The following is a 20,019-nucleotide window of genomic DNA, read 5'->3' on the forward strand; positions in this document are numbered from 1 at the left end:
TGTAGCACAGAAAACACATATTCACACAGAGTTACTGTAGCACAGAAAACACATATTCACACAAAGTTACTGTAGCACTGAAAACACATATTCACACAGAGTTACTGCAGCACAGAAAACACATATTCACACAGAGTTACTGTAGCACTGAAAACACATATTCACACAGAGTTACTGTAGCACAGAAGAGCTGCATCCCAGAGGGAGAGGCTGAGAAACGGAACTCACACACACCTGCACAGCCGGGTTCTCACTTTGAGAGTCCTCACTTTGATGTCTCTGTTAAGATCATCTTTGAGCGCTTTTTTTATTTTATTTTGAAGCATAAGTTGGTGCTCTGGTGTATTTTGGTTTTGTGAGATCTGTGATAACATACATCAAACAGGAAGCTTGTGTGGGGAGGTACACAAGCAGCTTCCTGAGAAGGAACGCTAATGAAACCAAGAATGATCTTATTTTCAAAGTCTGGATTATTTAACTGAGGTAGCCATGCATTTTTAGAATGTTGCCCTGTTTTTCATTTATATATGTATTAATTATCAGAACATCCAACAGAAAGATAATGTTTTATTTAAAAAACCATATAGATATTTTTACTTCGTTAGCAGATATGGAGTAAGTCATAATGGACAGATATTAACCCAGTCTTCACTTAGTTATGCAGGTAAAGGTTTACCTGTGCAGGTGAGGAAATGCAACTGCACTGCAGAAGTGTTCTATTTGGGGATTTAACCTTTGACCCTTTGTGTTCCAGAGTTTCCAGAGTGTAAAAATCTGACATAGTGTGTATAAACAACATCAAATGTTGATTTATACACAATTAAATCCAAAAATAGATGATAGCATTCATTAACTTTTACCGTAATTTTTATGGGCCATAAATTATATATTTTATTTCATTAGCAAGAGGTCATTCTTTATAAATTGTCAGTGTGGTGTAGGGAGAGAGCTGTTGAAAAGCTTCTTTTATATAATTAACATTTTTTTTATAATTCATAAATTAATTATTTTTGTTGATATATAAACAATTTGTTTTGTTAATTTTAATTTTTAAAAGATGTATTGGCACTACATGGCTCCTTTCTTCAGGAAACTAAAACTGTGCGTGCGGGTGAGCTCGCGGGAGAGAGAGAGTACAAGCGAGATACAGAGACCGCTCAGCCCAGCCTCAGTGACATAACACGCTCTGTGGGATGTAACTGACATCTTCTCAAAGTAGACCTCAAAACTAAGAACCAGGTATGTCTGTCATATTTCCTGATCATATCTTTGTTTATGGGACAGGACAAAAAACTGTGATCCATGCAGAAAGAGTACATATTATGACAAATATGGATACATTTTTTGTTTGGTCTGGTTTGGTTAAATTGTTGAATCAATTGCACATAAAACTTAAAGTGCTGGCTCAAGAAAGAGGACATCCGTGTACATAAATGATAAGTCAAGATTAAACAAGAGAAATCAATGTATTCGCACTCCGTATTAAAAAAAATTATGAGTGTGTGTGTATATATATATATATATATATACATGTGTGTGTGTGTGTGAGTGTATATACGCTCACACACTTTAGGGCTCACACACATTAGGGCTTTTAATTTAATTTAGCGCATTAATTTAAAATTGCTTAATGTATTAATTTATTCTTTTCACTCTTTTTTTGTCATAATTCCAAGAGCCTTTGAACGGAGACTTACATTTTATACATTTTTGTTATTTTCCATGCCTGATATTTGAATAACACACATACCATATGCTGTATATGGTGACCCAGAGGTAGAAAACTCATTTATCCATGTGCCAGTCAGCTGGGATACCAAGCAACTAAATTACTGGTCGTTCTGTACTGGGATACTGCAACATGCTTGCGTGCGTACTGTATGTCCCATTCTGTTACTAACTTACTGCATCCCTTATCTTTGACCTGCAGAATATTATATTAAATATAATTCAATAACAGTTTTTAATTTTTAAAATTTGATAAAATCTGGACCAAGCTAAAATCGATTAGACATATTAAATGGCGTCTGTTTCATTTTGTGAACACTTGATATAAAACAGATTTTAATAGCGCGTGATCGGGGCACTTCCCAGAGTCCCAGAGTGAGAATCGGCTGGCTCACAGCTTAGCTGGATAACCTTATCCAAACAGGTTAGGCTTGACAACCAGAAAAGCAACATTTAATTCTGTCTTAAAGTTACTAGCTAGCAAAATACAATATCTTAAAAGCACTGCCTCCACATCAAGCTTCCATTAGTTAAGATAATCTGGGGAGTAGTGTATTAAAAATATTAATGCAATAGGACTTCTTTAAAATAGTTAATATTAATATAATATTAATGCAGTTGATTTCCTAATTATAATGGTACTACTTTTTGGTATATAAAAGGAAGGTCACATATAGTTGTATGTAGTTATAAATGATGTAGGCCACCATATCGTTGTTTTATTTACCAACATTTTTTATCATAATATTAATGCAGTAAGATTTCTTTAGTATAATGCTAATCATTTTTCACATATAAAAGGAAGGTCACATATAGTTGTATGTAGTTATAAATGATGTAAAACAACAATGTAAAAAAATTTTTTTGTTCTGACCTGGTGTCCCATTGTTTTAGAGAAAGTCCTTAAAAAAGGTACATTTCTGTGAATTTGTAGCTTTTTATATTAACATGCTAATAATTATTTTGTCTTCCTCAAAAAGTACATTTCTTTGAAAATTACTTAATACCCTTTGATAAAAAGTAAAATTAAAACGGCTAAAATGCAACAATTTCAACGTAACTAGTCCCCGATTCTTTATAATTTAATTTGCATCAATCTCCCAAAACCTTTAAATCTCCTTTAATCTGTGTGATATTAGAGTAATCTATTGTTTTGAGACATTTCTGTAAAACACTGTAGAAGCCTAAAAAAAGAAGAAGCCTCACAGGCCGAACACTCGCACATGGTGGGGGTACACTGATCGCCCCCAAATGAGCCGGCTAGTGTGAGGCATAAGAACGAGTTTCCATCAGACTAAGCTCCGTCTGGCTCTTACTGTTACCGACTCTTACTGTTACTGAAATATTCACAAAAAAGGAATTAATTCCCACAAGGCCATGTGGACAGAGGCAACACATTACTTAACATAGGTATCAAACATATTACTGTGATTTCACATGCATTTAAAAAAAAAAGGTTTTTAAAAATCATGTAAAAAAATATTATTTTTTATTTTTGTCATATTTATTATTTTTGTCATAAAATCTAAAAGGGTACTATGGGGTTAAGGAACAAAAAATATCTAGTTCATAGGTTTAAAAAAAAATGAATTCCATATAAATTGTATTTGTATTATTTATCTATTATTAATAAATAATTTAATTAATTAAAATAATATAAACGTGAACTTGTTTTTGCTTTGACTTGCATTTGAACATGTGTACTAATGCACAGTAGATATGAACAATTCAATCTATTCACACGTCAGAATCGGCCTACAAGGTAAAAATGATTTAACAAAATATTTAAACAATTAGTATAGCGCAATTAAATCATGTGTACGAAATGGCCAGAATTTCCCAGTGTAATTAGCATTACATATTTATAACGTATAATACAGGCCTCTGTTGTATATATGTATTTAAAGAATCTTGGCTTTGCATATACATATATACAGTTGTAGGAGATTAGTACTTTAACATAAAATCAGTTTCTACAGCTGCATACTTACTACAGCATTCCAGTCAAATATCTTCACTGAAGTCACACTTTCCGAGAAGTGCAAATTGAAATTTGAAATTAATTTTAAAGTGCTTTTAATAAAGAGCCTGTCCTTTAGTGCACGGAACACAGAAGCTGTGACCGAATATTGCGCACTCTCAGAAATAAAGGAACAGTGGATCTACATTTTTGTTCTATGAGGAACACATTTCCTAAATGTATTCTGAAAGTACAATAATGTTCTATTTTGGTACTAGTAAGTACCTTTTGAATGTGAATTCCAGAACACTTAATTGTGCTCATGCGGAACCTGCACATGGATCAGGAGGCAGTCGTTAGAGCAGATAATGGTAATACAGAGTGGTTCTAAACTGGAAAAGGTCGTACACTTTCACCCTACTTATTCAATTTGTATGCCAAACAAATCATTCAAGAAGCTGGACTGTACGAAGAAGAATGTGGCAACAGAACTGGTGGAAGACTCATTAATAACTGATATGCAGATGATACGACTTTGCTTGCCGGAAACGAAGAAGACTTGAAGTACTTGCTAACGAAGATCAAAGATTGTAGTCAGCAATACGGACTACATCTGAATGTGAAGAAGACAAAGATTCTTACAAATGGACCAATAAACAACGTCACGATAAATGGAGAAGAAATTGAAGTCGTCAATGATTTCATTCTACTTGGATCAACATTCAATGTCAAGGGAAGTAGCAACCAAAAAATCAAAGGACGTATTGCACTGGGAAAATCTGCCGCCAAAGACCTGTCTAAAGTTTTCAGAAGTAAAGATATCACTTTGAAAACAAAGGTGAATCTGACTCACACCATGGTCTTTTCAATCGTTTGTGAAAGCTGGACATTAAAAAAGGATGATAGAAGAAGAATTGATGCATTCGAGTTGTGGTGCTGGCGAAGAATACTGAAAATACCATGGACTGCCAGAAGAACAAACAAATCAGTCTTAGAAGAAATACAGCCAAAATATTCCTTAGAGGCGAAGATGATGAGAGTTAGACTCTCATACTTTGGCACATTGTCAGAAAAGACCTATCACTTGAAAAGGGCATCATGTTTGGTAAAGTCGAGGGCCAACGGAAAAGAGGGAAACCTTCAATTCGACGGATTGATACAATTGCTGCAGCAATGGACGCAAACGTTAGAATGGTCAGGCAAGACCGGGCAACATTTTGCTCTGTTACACATAGGGTCGCCATGAGTCGTAAACGACTCGATGGCAACTAACTAACTAACTAAAGTACCTTTTACAAAAAAGTCACAAATTAATAATGCTAATGAATTAATAAGAGTTCCACCTCATTGACAAGCATGTGTGCCTTTTTTTTGTACATTTTTATTTCTTTTTTCACTTTTCTGAACATGTCAATTACAACTCATTTTTCTCAGAGAAATACAATTTTATGTGTGTTAATTCCAATCGGTACACAAACTGTTTTTAAAAACAGGTACAACTGATCTATTATGTGAAAGTAGTGTTTCCCTGTATAGTAGGCGTGCTGATCTACTGTATGAAAGCAGTGTTTTCCCCGTATAGTAGGCCTGCAGATCTACTGTGTGAAAGTAGTGTTTTCCCCGTATAGTAGGCCTGCTGATCTACTGTGTGAAAGTAGTGTTTTCCCCGTATAGTAGGCCTGCTGATCTACTGTGTGAAAGTGGTGTTTTCCCCGCATAGTAGGCCTGCTGATCTACTGTGTGAAGTAGTGTTTCCCCGTATAGTATGCCTGCTGATCTACTGTGTGAGGTAGTGTTTTCCCCGTATAGTTGGCCTGCTGATCTACTGTGTGAAGTAGTGTTTTCCCCATATAGTAGGCCTGCTGATCTACTGTGTGAAAGTAGTGTTTTCCCCGTATAGTAGGCCTGCTGATCTACTGTGTGAAGTAGTGTTTTCCCCATATAGTAGGCCTGCTGATCTACTGTGTGAAAGTGGTGTTTTCCCCATATAGTAGGCCTGCTGATCTACTGTGTGAAAGTAGTGTTTTCCCCGTATAGTAGGCCTGCTGATCTACTGTGTGAAGTAGTGTTTTCCCCATATAGTAGGCCTGCTGATCTACTGTGTGAAAATGGTGTTTTCCCCGCATAGTAGGCCTGCTGATCTACTGTGTGAAAGTAGTGTTTTCCCCGTATAGTAGGCCTGCTGATCTACTGTGTGAAAGTAGTGTTTTCCCCGCATAGTAGGCCTGCTGATCTACTGTGTGAAAGTAGTGCTTTCCCTGTATAGTAGGCCTGCTGATCTACTGTATGAAAGTAGAGTTTTCCCCGTATAGTTGGTCAGCAGGCTATGACGGCAGATGGGAGCAAGTCAAGTTGACGCACAAGCAAAAGAGCGTAGATTTATTTCTGGACCCGGCAGCCGTCAATGCCTACAGTCTCTGGCAACTGCACGCCCCTCATTACATTACAGTGCATTTTATGACATAGCCGAGACATGCCCTGCCCTGCTGATAATGGTTTTCTGTCTGAAGGGCATTTGCACTGAAATGGGCTTATTACACAGCGCCCTGAGACTCCTCAGAGATTCAAAACACTCGCCGGAGAAGCAACAAGCAGGGAATCCTGACCATGCCCCCCTAAATGGCCCAACCACTGTAAGTACCCACTGACTCCACCCCCCAAAATAGCTCATCCACCGCCCATACCAAACCGACCCAGCCCACTTAAAAGCCCACCCACAATAAATACCAACTGACTTCACCCCCAAAATGGCTCACCCATGACAAGCTGTTAAAAGTTTAGTTACTTCCAAAACAAATGATTCATCATTTTTTATATTTAAAATTTTCATTTTAATTCATTTTATAAAGCATTTACAAATTTGTTGGATATCAGCCTTTGAAAGAGTGATTACAGAACTGCTATACTGATGTTTGATTGATAGTGTCAGTCAACATGGATGTCCAGCTTATTTGTGTTTTATTCTCATTTTTTCAGGCATTTCCAAAGGATAGACTGGGTCCTCCATCCACAGGTATTACAGACTGAATGGTCAAAGGTCAAGTTGGATAGGTGTGATAGAAACATCCTGTTTCTTAATGAAGAGGACAAATTAGTAAATATGTGTGAAATTATAGATGTTTCTGATTTTAAAAATTATCATGCATTTATTTCCTTGTTTAAAATAGTATATTTTTGTTTGATTTCAGAGAAAGACATTGTCCTGGCTCAGTATGATTTCAAACCAATGAATGATCATGACCTTGCATTTAAACAGGGGGACAAACTGAAAATAATTAGTGAGTAAGTATGACTTCCTTCTCATCACACAGCGTCCACACATTCACCACACGCATAAATGTAACATAGCTAGTATGTTTTTAAAAAGTATATTATTGTGGCTATTGCAGATCTAAATTAGATTTGTCACTCTTTCGTTGTACTGTTTCCTAGTTTGAATGAGGTAAGTTTCTGTCATTGATTTAGAAGAACATAGTTACATGATGGATTTGAAGATTAGAATTCAGGTTATTGGTGGCTGGCTAATTTCTGGGTAACTGTGATAGGTTGTTTTGTTTTTAAGGAAAGGTGATTGGTGGCTGGCTAATTCCTGGGTAGCTGTGATAGGTTGTTATGTTTTAAAGGAAAGGGGATTGGTGGCTGGCTAAGTCCTGGGTAGCTGTGATAGGTTGTTATGTTTTTAAAGAAAGGCGATTAGTGGCTGAATAATTCCTGTGTAGCTGTGATAGGTTGTTATATTTTTAAGGAAAGGTGATTGGTGGTTGGCTAATTCCTGGGTAGCTGTGATAGGTTGTTATGTTTTAAAGGAAAGGGGATTGGTGGCTGGCTAAGTCCCTGGTCAGTGGAGAGGAGGGGTACATTCCTCGTATGTATGTGGCCAGGATGCACACCCTGGAGGTGGAAAGGTAAGCACACACCTCGCCCCTCAGAATCATTCACCTTTTCTTTTTAAAGTCTATTACAATCTGCATCATTTCTGATTAACCAATACCCAGGTCCAACAGAAAAATCATGATTCATGACATTACAGATGTTTTATCTGTGTGTATGATGTGTGTGTGTGTGTGTGGGTCTGTGCATGTTTTCCAGATGGTTCTTTGAAAATCTGAGCCGGAAGGAGACAGAGCGTTTGCTCCTAGCTCCTGGGAACAAACCTGGAGCTTTCCTCATCAGGGAGAGTGAGACCAGCAAAGGTGAGCATGAGCTAACTGAGCATGAGTATGAGATTAAACCAAGAATGAGATTAAACTTGGTATGAGATTAAACTGCACGTGTGTTTATTAAACTGAGCATGAGATTAAACCAAGAATGAGATTTAACTGGGTATGAGATTAAATTGAGATCTAACCGTATGATAATGATGGTGGTGAAGATGATGATGATAATGATGATGGTGGTGGTGATTATGGTGACGATGATGATGCCTTTTATGATGATGATGATGATGATGGTGGTGATGATGATAATGACAGTGGTGGTGGTGGTGAAATGGCCTGTATTGCAGGAGCATTCTCTCTGTCTATCAGAGACATTTTGCCTGATCGCAGGAACGTTGTGAAACATTACAAAATCCGCTGTCTGGACACCGGCGGCTACTACATCTCTCCTAAGACCAGTTTCCCCTCCCTTCAGGACCTGGTCAAGCACTACTCACGTAAGACTGCCAGAACATGCTCGCTGCTCGTGGGTTTGGGGGTGTCTCTATCTCTCTCTCTCTCTCTGATCAGGGTCTTGGGGTGTTTCTCTCTGATTGGGGGTTTGGGGGTGTCTCTCTGATTGGGGGTTCAGGGGTGTCTCTCTGATTGGGGTCTTGGGATGTTTCTCTCTGATTGGGGGTTTGGGGTTGTCTCTATGATCGGGGTTTGGGGGTGTCTCTATTAGAGTTTGGGCGTGTCTCTGATTGGGGGTTTGGGGGTGTCTTTCAGACTGGGGGTTTGGGGGTGTCTCTGATCAGGGTTTGGGGTCTCTGATTGGGGGTTTGGGGGTGTCTCTCAGATTGGGGGTTCGGGGGTGTCTCTCTGATTGGGGTTTGGGGGTGTCTCTCTGATTGGGGGTTTGGAGGTGTCTCTCTAATTGGGGTTTGGGGTGTCTTTCTGATTTGGGGTTTGGGGGTGTCTCTGATCGGGGTTTGGGGGTGTCTCTCTGATCGAGGTTTGGGGGTGTCTCTCAGACTGGGGGTTTGGGGGTGTCTCTCTGATCGGGGTTTGGGGTGTCTTTCTGATTTGGGGTTTGGGGGTGTCTTTCTCTCAGGAGTAGCTGATGGGCTGTGTCAGAGGCTAGCTTCTCCTTGTAAAGCTCAGAAGCCCCAGAATCCGTGGGCCCAGGAGACCTGGGAGATTCCCAGGGAAACGCTGCGCATGGTGAAGAAACTGGGCTGTGGGCAGTTTGGAGAGGTGTGGATGGGTGAGCAAGGCTCTGATTATCTTTCATTCATTATTATTACTTCTTGCACTTATTTTGCATACAGTCCAGTTCCTGCACCCATTTAGGGCAGGGTGCCTTAGTGCTTCTTATGGGTAGCCCTTCTCACTCTGACTACGTGGAAGGCTGCTATAGGGCTCTATTCATCTTACAGGCTATTATAAGAACAGCCAGAAGGTGGCGATAAAGATGCTGAAGGAAGGCAGTATGGAGCCGGAGGCCTTCCTGCAGGAGGCCAACCTGATGAAGGGGTTGCAGCACGACCGTCTGGTGCGTCTGTATGCCGTCGTCACGCAGCAGCCCATCTTCATCGTCACAGAGTTCATGGAAAATGGTGAGGTGCATTCTGGGATGTGTAGTGCAGATTTCATGCTCAAACACTCAATCTGGGTCTTTATTAAGAAACTCAGTTAAGAATTAATCTTATTAATAATATTTTTGTGTCTGTGCTGTTGCATGTCTGTGCTGTCGTGTTCTTTATATGCGCTGTTCTTTGTTTGTGCTTTTCAGTGTCTGAGCTGTTGTGTGTCTGTGCTGTTCTTTGTCTGAGCTGTTCTGTGTTTGTGCTGTTCTGTATCAGAGCTGTTCTGTGTCTGAGCTGTTCTGTGTCTGTGCTGTTTTGTGTTTGTGCTGTTCTGTGTCTGTGCTGTTTTGTATCTGAGCAGTTCTGTGTCTGTGCTGTTCTGTGTCTGTGCTGTTTTGTATCTGAGCTGTTCTGTGTCTGAGCTGTTCTGTGTCTGTGCTGTTCTTTGTCTGAGCTGTTCTGTGTCAGAGCTGTTCTGTGTTTGTGCTGTTCTGTATCAGAGCTGTTCTGTGTCTGAGCTGTTCTGTGTCTGTGCTGTTTTGTGTTTGTGCTGTTCTATGTCTGAGCTGTTCTGTTTCTGTGCTGTTTTGTATCTGAGCTGTTCTGTGTCTTTGCTCTTCTGTATCTGAGCTGTTCTGTATCAAAGCTGCTCTGTGTCTGTGCTGTTCTGTATCTGAGCTGTTCTGTATCAAAGCCGTTCTGTGCCTGTGCTGTTCTGTGTCTGAACTGTTCTGTGTCTGTGCTGTTTTGTATCTGAGCTGTTCTGTGCCTGTGCTGTTCTGTGTCTGAGCTGTTCTTTGTCTGAGCTCTTCTGTATCAGAGCTGTTCTGTGTTTGTGCTGTTCTGTATCAGAGCTGTTCTGTGTCTGAGCTGTTCTGTGTCTGTGCTGTTTTGTGTTTGTGCTGTTCTATGTCTGAGCTGTTCTGTGTCTGTGCTGTTTTGTATCTGAGCAGTTCTGTGCCTGTGCTGTTCTGTGTCTGAACTGTTCTGTGTCTGTGCTGTTTTGTATCTGAGCTGTTCTGTGTCTTTGCTCCTGTATCTGAGCTGTTCTGTATCAAAGCTGTTATGTGTCTGTGCTGTTCAGTATCTGAGCTGTTCTGTATCAAAGCCGTTCTGTGTCTGGGCTGTTTTGTATCTGAGCTGTTCTGTTTCTGTGCTTTTTTGTATCTGAGCTTTTCTGTATCTGTGATGTTTTGTATCTGAGCTGTTCTGTCTCTGTACTGTTCTGTATCTGAGCTGTTTTGTATTCCATTCTTCTGAAGGGAGTTTGCTTGACTTTCTGAAGACTGAAGAGGGAAATGGTCTGATGCTTCCCAAGCTGTTGGATATGTCAGCACAGGTCAGCCAGATTTTGTTATCACACAGTGTATTTAATTTGCATGAAACATCAAAAGTTAAAAATGTTCTTCTGAGACCAGTTCGCACAGGACCATGACTGCTACTGAAATACACGTTATAAAATTAAACTAAATATGTATTTCCAGTCTGCCAATCAGTGGTTACATGCTTTCTCTTCAGAAGGCAGTAATAACGTTTGTGTTCAGTTATGAGTGTATGCATCTATCAGTGCATACATCTCTATCAGTAATTAAGATCTGGACAGGATGTGACGTGGCGTTGCCATTTTCCATGCCTGTGAGATGCGCGTCATGCTGCACATCCTGCTGAAACCACTGCACATGTGACCCAAACCCGAAGCGCGCTGCGCGGACGTGAGGCAGCGGCAGGTCACGCCTACATTCTAAAAATATCCCATCCGGCACGTAGCTGTTTCATGAGTCTCTTTCCTGGCTTTGATGCGGCAGGACAGCTGGCAGACTCCTGCGTTTTCTCAGTCTTAGGCTGTGGTCTGGAGCGATTTATCTAACTCGGTAAATTAAGGGTGAAATGTTTTGCTGAACTGCCATATCTTACAGTGCTGTATTGTCCCTAATATTTTTGCTAACCCTACATGTAAGTCTAAGTGTAAAATATAATGTTTAAGTCTAAATGTAAAAGATAATCTAATGTCTTCACTTTAGACTCAGTGGAATCAGTTGATTCAGTGGAAGGGGTTTACTCAGTGGATTCAGTTGATTCAGTGGAATGGGTTGACTCAGTGGAATCAGCTCACTCAGTGGAATGGGTTGACTCAGTGGAATCAGTTGACTCAGTGGAATGGGTTGACTCAGTGGAATCAGTTGACTCAGTGGAAAGGGTTTACTCAGTGGATTCAGTTGATTCAGTTGACTCAGTGGAATGGGTTGAGTCAGTGGAATGAGTTGAATCAGTGTAATCAGTTGACTCAGTGGAATGGGTTGAGTCAGTGGAATCAGCTGACTCAGTGGAATGGGTTGACTCAGTGGAATCAGCTGACTCAGTGGATTCAATTGACTCAGTGGAATTAGTTGACTCAGTGGAATCAGCTGACTCAGTGGAATGGGTTGAGTCAGTGGAATGAGTTGAATCAGTTTACTCAGTGGAATCAGCTGACTCAGTGGATTCAGTTGACTCAGTGGACTGCTCTTGTGCAGATTGCGGAGGGCATGGCCTACATCGAGCAGAATAACTGCATCCACAGAGACCTGCGCGCGGCCAACGTCCTAGTGTCCGAAACGCTGCACTGCAAGGTGGCCGACTTCGGCCTGGCCAGGCTCATCGATTCCGAATACACAGCACATGAAGGTACAGCAATAGCACGCAACACAACATCTCAAAAGCACAGCTACACCATGCCTCCCGTCTATTATTCATATGTAGACCTGTGTATTGCGTATATCAGTAGTTATCTCACTGTCTGTGTGTTGTGTTCTGTGCCTGGAGTTCTCACGCTTGGTTTCTGTGCAGGGGCCAAGTTTCCCATCAAATGGACGGCTCCAGAGGCCATTAACTTCGGCACCTTCAGCATCAAATCTGATGTGTGGTCCTTCGGCATCCTGCTGACTGAGATCGTCACATACGGGAGAGTGCCTTACCCAGGTAAGGACCTCACCAAGGTAACGGTGTGTGTGCATGTGTGTGCGTGTGTAATATAATGACACTTCTGTTGGTGTTGGTGTGTGTACGTGTGGGTGTGTGTGTTCATGTGTGTGCCTGCGTGTGTGCGTGCATGTGTGTATGCATGTGCATGTGTGTGTGTGCATGCCTGTGTGTGTGTGTGTGCATGTGTGTGTGTTTGCACGTATGTGTGTGCATGTGTGTGTGTGTGCATGCCTGTGTGTGTGTGTGTGTGTGTGTGTTTCCACATGTGTGTGTGCATGCCTGTGTGTATGTGTGTTTGCACGTATGTGTGTGTGTGCATGCCTGTGTGTGTGTTTGCACGTGTGTGTGTTCATGACGCAGGTATGGCGAACCCGGAGGTGGTACGGAACCTGGACCGGCGGTACCGGATGCCGTGCCCGGAGGGCTGTCCCAGCGAGCTGTACCAGGTCATGCTCCGGTGCTGGAGGGAGGAGCCTGAGAACCGGCCCACCTTCGAGCACCTGCAGCACACCCTGGAGGACTTCTACATCGCCACGGAAACGCAGTATGAGAGCCAACCCTGAGCTCCTGGCCCCTCGCTGTGGGAGGTTGTTAGGGAGATGGAATTAATAAGAGTCATTAATACCTTGCAAAATATTTACTGAGAAAAATATGGGCTGTATTTCCTCTGACCAGGCCTTAGAATGTTTTAAAAATGTAAAGTTTTTATTTGTGCAATACCTACCTGCTGCCTGTGTTGGGGTTAGAGGTAGTGTTGGGGTTAAGGTTTGTGTTGAGTCAGAGGTAGTGTTGGGGTAAAGGTTAGTGTTGGCTTAGAGGTAGTGTTGGGGTTAAGGGTAGTGTTGGGTTAGAGGTAGTGTTGGGGTTAAGGTTAGTGTTGGGTTAGAGGTAGTGTTTGGGTTAAGGTTAGTGTTGGGTTAGAGGTAGTGTTGGGGTTAGGGGTAATGTTGGGGTTAGGAGACTTCCAGTTTATAAGTTTATTAGTTTTTCAGCTTTATTATTGAATCCAAATCATGTTATTATATTAATAATGCAACACAGTTTAAAAGACAGTATGCTGTATATCTGATATAATTTATTAAATGTTCTTGATAAAAATGATTTGTAAATAATATAGTATTATTAATGTTATTGAATTATAACTTATAAAGCTGCAATAGGAGCAATCAGTCAGTAATGTGACCAAGCTGGGTGGTCTCTGTACTGTTGTGCAGCAGGGAGATTGCACTGCATGGCACACTCTAACCCAATCAGAACCCTGCACTGCACATCCCAACCCAATCAGAATTCTGCACTGCACACTATAACCCAATCAGAACCCTGCATTGTACATACTCACCCAATCAGAACCCTGCACTGCATACACTCACCCAATCAGAGCCATGCACTATACACTTTAACCGAATCAGAACCCTGTCCTGCACACTGTAACCCAGGGGTCCTCAATCTTATCCAAAAAGTGCCGGTGTGGGTGCTGGCTTTCATTCCAACCAAGCAATAACACACCTGGTTCTAACAATCAACCACTAGCATCTTTGCTAAGGACCTTGATTAGCAGCATCAGGTGTGTTGTAGAATCATCACTGCTTGGTTGGAACAAAAGCCTGCACCCACACCGGCCCTTCCTGAATGAGATTGAGGACCCCTGCTCTAACCCAATCATAACCCTAAACTGCAAACACTCACCCAATCAGTATCCTGCACTTCAGGTAATAAGAATACACATCAAAATTCTAAATATTTAAATCAATAAAATGTTCAAATGTCCAGGAAAAGATACAGGCTACATTGAAAAATCATTTTATCCTTAAAAACTGATGCACAAATACAAGAGTTTTTCCTCACAGTTTGGTAAGTTCACTTAATCACTTGTGAGTTCTCCTCACTCCTCACCTGAAGCTCTCTCTCTGCTCTTTGGATTCCACCTGCTTGGTGATACTTTCAAAGTATCACCTGACTGAGCAAATATAATCTTTACATCTCTACATCATGCCACGAGAGCCATAACCTTGCTATAGATCCCCTCATACAGAGCTGAGGAATAAAAGAGTGTTAAACTGAAATGAGAAAGAATGTTGAAGGGGTTCTGCATGAGACAGAAAGCACACGTGCTGTTATTGTGAACTGCTTACTCATTGTTGTGGTTGTGGTTTCCTAACAAAAAGCAGGTGACACCACAGAAGACTGGAGTACCGTTTGAGCTCTGTGCTGTGCCTGAGTGCTGTTTCTGAGTGTTGTGTCTGAGCGCTGTGTCTGAGTGCTGTGCCTCAGTGCTGTGCCTGAGTGCTGTGCCTGAGCGCTGTGCCTCAGTGCTGTGTCTGAGCACTGTGCCTGAGTGCTGTGTCTGAGTGTTGTCTGAGCGCTGTGTCTGAGTGCTGTGCCTCAGTGCTGTGTCTGAGTGCTGTACCTCAGTGCTGTATCTGAGTGCTGCGCCTCAGTGCTGTGCCTGAGTGTTGTGTCTGAGTGCTGTGCGTCAGTGCTGTGCCTGAGTGTTGTGTCTGAGTGCTGTGCGTCAGTGCTGTGCCTCTGTGTTGCGTCTGAGTGCTGTGCGTCAGTGCTGTGCCTTAGTGCTGTATCTGAGTGCTGCGCCTCAGTGCTGTGTCTGAGCGCTGTGCCTCAGTGCCATGCCTGAGTGCTGTGCGTCAGTGCTGTGTCTGAGTGCTGTGTCTGAGTGCTGTGTCTCAGTGCTGTGCCTGAGTGCGGTGTCTGAGCGCTGTGCCTGAGTGCTGTGCCTGAGTGCTGTGTCTGAGCGCTGTGCCTCAGTGCTGTGTCTGAGCGCTGTGTCTGAGTGCTATGCCTGAGTGCTGTGTCTGAGCGCTGTGCCTCAGTGCTGTGTCTGAGCGCTGTGTCTGAGCACTGTGTCTGAGTGCTATGCCTGAGTGCTGTGTCTGAGCGCTGTGCCGAAGTGCGACTACAGCGTTAGTGTCACACATGTACTACAACATTAGTGCCACACCTGTACTACAGCATTAGTGTCACACCTGTACTAAAGCATTACTGCCACACCTGTTCTACAGCATTAACGCCACACCTGTACTACAGGATTACTGCCACACCTGTTCTACAGCGTTAGTGTCACACCTGTACTACAGCATTACTGCCACACCTGTACTAAAGCATTACTGCCACACCTGTACTACAGCATTAGTGTCACACCTGTACTACAGCATTACTGCCACACCTGTACTACAGCAGTAGTGTCACACCTGTATTACTGCATTATTGTCACACCTGTACATGCTACAGCCATAGAATGCTAATCCCTTCACAAACTACAGCAATACAAATTTACAGCTGCACACAAATGGGTAGATTGGTCAGATTACCTTTATTAGTGAAGCTCATATTGTATGAAAATACAACAAATTCATATTAATGCTGAATCTTCAATTCCTTCTCCACATATTGAATGTGATCCTTTATTCTGGTGCAGTCATGTCCTGGTTTTGTGTGGTCATAAAGGGATTCTGTGCAGTCAGGGTGACTTTATGCAGTTGTGTTGTGGTAACTGGCTGTCCCACAGAGGTAGTGTTTGTGATTCTCACGTTTGTGTGGTCCTGGAATTCTTTCTCAGTGGTCACACTGTGGCAGTGTTACAGTGTTGGGTGTTCAGGTTGTGGTGGAGTGTGCGTGTTGGGTGTTCAGGTTGTGGTGGAGTGTGCGTGTTGGGTATTCAGGCTGCGGTGGAGTGTGCGTGTTGGGTATTCAGGCTGCGGTGGAATGTGCGTGTTGGGTGTTTAGGTTGTGGTGGAATGTGCGTGTTGGGTGTTTAGGTTGCGGTGGAATGTGTGTGTTGGGTGTTCAGGTTGTGGTGGAGTGTGCGTGTTGGGTATTCAGGCTGCGGTGGAGTGTGCGTGTTGGGTATTCAGGCTGCGGTGGAATGTGCGTGTTGGGTGTTTAGGTTGTGGTGGAATGTGTGTGTTGGGTGTTCAGGTTGCGGTGGAGTGTCTGATCCTTGTGCATGTTCGGTGTTCAGGTTGTGGTGGTGTGTGTGTTTTGGGTGTTCAGGTTGAGATAGTGTATATGGTCTTTGTGTGTGTTGGGTGTTCAGGGTGCGGTGGTGTGTGTGTGTGTGTTGAATGTTCAGGTTGTGGTGGTGTGTGTGTGTGTTAGGTGTTCAGGTTGTGAGAGTGTGGATGGTCTTTGTGTGTGTTGGGTGTTCAGGGTGGTATGGTGTGTGTGTGTTGGGTGTTCAGGTTGGGGTGGTGTGTGTGTTGGGACTTCAGGTTGGCATGGTGTGTGTTGGGTATACAGGTTGTATTGGTGTGGTGTGTTAGGTGTCCAGGTTATGTTGGGGTGTGTGTATGTGGGTGAGGTGGTGTGTGTGTGTTGGGTGTCCAGGTTGGGGTGGTGTGTGTGTTGGAAGTTCAGGTTGGGGTGGTGTGTATTGGGTGTACAGGTTGTATTGGTGTGGTGTGTTAGGTGTTTAGGTTATGTTAGGGTGTGTGTATGTGTTAGGTGTTCAGGTGGGAGTGGTGTGTGCGGTCTTCATGTGTGTTCAGGCTGTGAGGCAGGCCTCCACTGCGTCTCTGATGATCATGTGACCATCGAGTCGTGCCCTGGCTTCGTGCACTGAACACCTCCACCTGAGCATCAGCAGAGCCGTGGGCACAACCTGGCAGGAGGACCAGGAGGACTATTAGAGACAGGCCAGAGAGTTAATATGAGATCCATAAACACAGCATGGTTATCATCTATGCAGGTGTTCTCAGAAAACACCTGATGTTGGCAGTGTGCATGTGTATAGTACCTTGCTGCTGGTGTTGGTGGTGTGTGTGTGTGTGTGTGTGTGTAGTACCTTGCTGCAGGTGTTGGCGGTGTGGGCGTGTTCAGTGAGTGGGGCTGTGTTCATCTCCTCTGTGGGCTGGTCTGTGCTGTAGATGACCTGGATCAGGGCCCCATGGCACAGTTCCTCAGGACAACCGGAGAACATCTGCAGAGCGACTCAGTCACTGAGAACATCTACACACTAAGACTCAGTCACTGAGAACATCTACACACTAAGACTCAGCCACTGAGAACATCTACACACTGAGGCTCAGTCACTGAGAACATCTCTACATGAGTCTCAGTCACTGATACCATCTACACACTTAGACTTATTCACTGAGATTCAGTCACTGAGAACATCTACACACTAAGACTCAGTCACTGAGAACATCTACACACTGAGGCTCAGTCACTGAGACTCAGTCACTAAGAACATCTCCACACTGAGACTCAGTCACTGAGAACATCTCTACATGAGTCTCAGTCACTGATACCATCTACACACTTAGACTTAGTCACTGAGACTCAGTCACTAAGAACATCTACACACTAAGACTCAGTCACTAAGAACATCTACACACTAAGACTCAGTCACTGAGAACATCTACACACTGAGGCTCAGTCACTGAGACTCAGTCACTAAGAACATCTCCACACTGAGACTCAGTCACTGAGAACATCTCTACATGAGTCTCAGTCACTGATACCATCTACACACTTAGACTTAGTCACTGAGGCCCAGTCACTAAGAACATCTACACACTAAGACTCAGTCACTGAGAACATCTCCACATGAGACTCAGTTATTAAGACCATCTACACACTGAGACTCAGTCATTAAGACCATCTACACACTGAGGCTCAGTCACTGAGAACATCTCCACGCTGAGACTCAGTCACTGATACCATCTACACACTGAGACTCAGTCACTGAGAACATCTGCAGTGTCTCATTCACTAAGAACATCTACAGAGCAACTCAGTCACTGAGAACAGCAGCACTGTAAACACAGGTAATGTGTGATATGAGTGATTTTCACCTGAAGTAGAGATACTGCTCTTCTGAACAGTTTGCTGTTGGTCACTTTCAGATCCATCATGTAGTTCCTGTAGATTTTGCCCTTTAAGATGTGAGCTCCTGTGCTGACAGCATTCAACACCCACTTAGTGGCCAGCTCCACCTGCAGTGTCTACAAACAGGACCGGAAACACACCCATGCGCGCGCACACACACACACACACACACACACACACACACACACATGCACACACACACACACACACACACACACACTCACACACACACACAAACAACACATTCGAATACACACATGCACACACACATGCATACACACACAATAATTAAATAGACTTTTGGGCTGTAGATAAATTGTGGAACAGTTCCTGATGCTAGAGAGTTGGATGTTTTTTTCACCCTGAGGAAAGAATTCTCCTCTTCAGACGTACTGGGCCATGTGAAGGTCATAACAGATGCAAACACTTCCTTGATATTGTCCTAAGAAACCAAAGAAATATGGCGTCATTTTCATAAAGGTTCAGATGCAGTCCTATATTAGCTGCTGGGTATTAAATTAATTTGCTTTCAGTATCAGTTCATTGATTTATTTTATTTTTTGCAAAAGAACATTAGCACAATGTGCAACCACAACAGTGTCAGTGTTAAAGACACATGCCTACTGAATACAGAAGAGAAAGGAGGAGGGAAACCACATTAATCTGTTTCAAACAAAATTAAAGCAAATTAGGCCAGCAGGAATTTTAAAAGTGCTTTAATGTGCAACAAAATGTATTTGTTTGTATATGCAGCGCATTGAATTGGGTCAGGTGCTGGGCCCCTCATCTTTCCTGCCAATTCAAAGCCAGTCCACTGGAAAGCTCTTATTTTAAATGGACCCTACCGGAACACTGTGTGGCCCAGAAGCATGAATCACAGCATAGAGGCCCAAAGTTCTCTGCTTCACACAGAGAGCCAGATCTTCAACCGCATGCAAATCATCTGCAGGCAGAGGGAGTTAAATTTCATTATAAAATATTACTCAGAAATAAAGTTTTATTCCTGTGTCATGTCTACAGATTGTATATAGGTACAGTACACTTTAATCACTCTAAGTTTTTGTTGTTTAATTTCATGACATCATTCAAAGGAAATGCAAGCTAAACCAAACATTGAAATATTCCCGCTAACAAAGGCGTGCACCTGACTTACCGCCCAAAGTGAACAGAAAAATGACACTGTCTGACTCGGTCACATTCGGTAAGGTGGTTCTCACAAAGTCTTTGTGTCCAATGCAGAACTCTGGCCCCTAGAGATCAGACAGCAAGCCTCAAACTAATGCGCTTTATATGCTGAAGAGTTCTTAATCTGGAATAAACTCCCAAATCTACCCACTGAAGAAATCTTTAATCTGGAATAAACTCACAAATCTACCCACTAGAGAGATCTTTAATCTGGAATAAATTATAAATTCATATTTATGTCACTTCCTGCTGACCTTTCCTTACACATTTCATTTTTCCTGAATGAACGAGGTCTGGGACAAAGCAGCTTGCCATGCCTGTCATTTGAAGGCTGTGGTTGAGAGGATATAAATTGCGGACGGATGCTGTCCTCAACTCACCAGTGATGACAGGTCTCCCTCAGCATTACCCATTTCAGCATACCCTTCATTTATGAATCCACAAATATCACCCACATCTGCAGAAGGATAATAACTTTAGGATGATAATTGTTGACTTAAAAAGACCAATTTCATAAAGTGTTTCTAGTTTTGAATGCAATTTTTGCCAATAATGATGTCAAAACACCTGGATTTTAAAAAAGTACCATTATAAATATACCCCCAGCTGTAATGTA

At 42.5% G+C, this 20,019-nt stretch overlaps 2 protein-coding genes across 6 annotated transcripts in view; one reads left to right on the forward strand and one right to left on the reverse strand.

Moving 5' to 3' along the window:
• Window positions 1-637: 637 nt before the first annotated feature.
• si:ch73-340m8.2 (tyrosine-protein kinase Blk) lies at window positions 638-13,528 on the forward strand. Its single transcript, XM_035408778.1, has 14 exons — window positions 638-684; window positions 1,090-1,239; window positions 6,199-6,321; window positions 6,665-6,701; window positions 6,877-6,970; window positions 7,495-7,593; window positions 7,778-7,881; window positions 8,193-8,342; window positions 8,939-9,091; window positions 9,264-9,443; window positions 10,676-10,752; window positions 11,927-12,077; window positions 12,240-12,371; window positions 12,735-13,528. Exons 3-14 carry the CDS (start codon window positions 6,214-6,216, stop codon window positions 12,935-12,937), a joined length of 1,488 nt encoding a protein of 495 aa, XP_035264669.1. The 5' UTR covers window positions 638-684; window positions 1,090-1,239; window positions 6,199-6,213; the 3' UTR covers window positions 12,938-13,528.
• Window positions 13,529-15,683: 2,155 nt separating this feature from the next.
• gckr (glucokinase (hexokinase 4) regulator) overlaps window positions 15,684-20,019 on the reverse strand; it is an 18,864-nt gene continuing 14,528 nt past the window's right edge. For 3 of the 5 annotated variants that reach the window (XM_035424322.1, XM_035424321.1, XM_035424320.1), the window contains 7 exons: window positions 19,784-19,860; window positions 19,372-19,468; window positions 19,064-19,161; window positions 18,580-18,660; window positions 18,185-18,334; window positions 17,173-17,307; window positions 15,684-16,989 (listed from right to left, as the gene is read on the reverse strand). In XM_035424322.1, coding sequence (XP_035280213.1) covers window positions 16,873-16,989; window positions 17,173-17,307; window positions 18,185-18,334; window positions 18,580-18,660; window positions 19,064-19,161; window positions 19,372-19,468; window positions 19,784-19,860 — 755 coding nt within the window. In that variant the 3' untranslated portion in view covers window positions 15,684-16,872. Of the gene's footprint in view, window positions 16,990-17,172; window positions 17,337-18,184; window positions 18,335-18,579; window positions 18,661-19,063; window positions 19,162-19,371; window positions 19,469-19,783; window positions 19,861-20,019 lie in introns of those variants that run through there. The other 2 variants (XR_004765978.1, XM_035424323.1) reach the window with 2 other exon arrangements.

This window comes from Anguilla anguilla, chromosome 1, assembly GCF_013347855.1.
Source record: "Anguilla anguilla isolate fAngAng1 chromosome 1, fAngAng1.pri, whole genome shotgun sequence".
Classification (NCBI taxonomy): Eukaryota; Metazoa; Chordata; class Actinopteri; order Anguilliformes; family Anguillidae; genus Anguilla; species Anguilla anguilla.

What these genes read in the sequence shown, in the direction of transcription:
- si:ch73-340m8.2 (XM_035408778.1), top strand. Translation starts at nt 6,214, where the DNA reads ATGGGCTTATTACACAGCGCCCTGAGACTCCTCAGAGATTCAAAACAC. An exon ending in GTTTGGAGAGGTGTGGATGG is followed by an intron (nt 9,092 to 9,263) that starts GTGAGCAAGGCT and finishes TTCATCTTACAG; the next exon opens with GCTATTATAAGAACAGCCAG. An exon ending in TGTTGGATATGTCAGCACAG is followed by an intron (nt 10,753 to 11,926) that starts GTCAGCCAGATT and finishes GCTCTTGTGCAG; the next exon opens with ATTGCGGAGGGCATGGCCTA.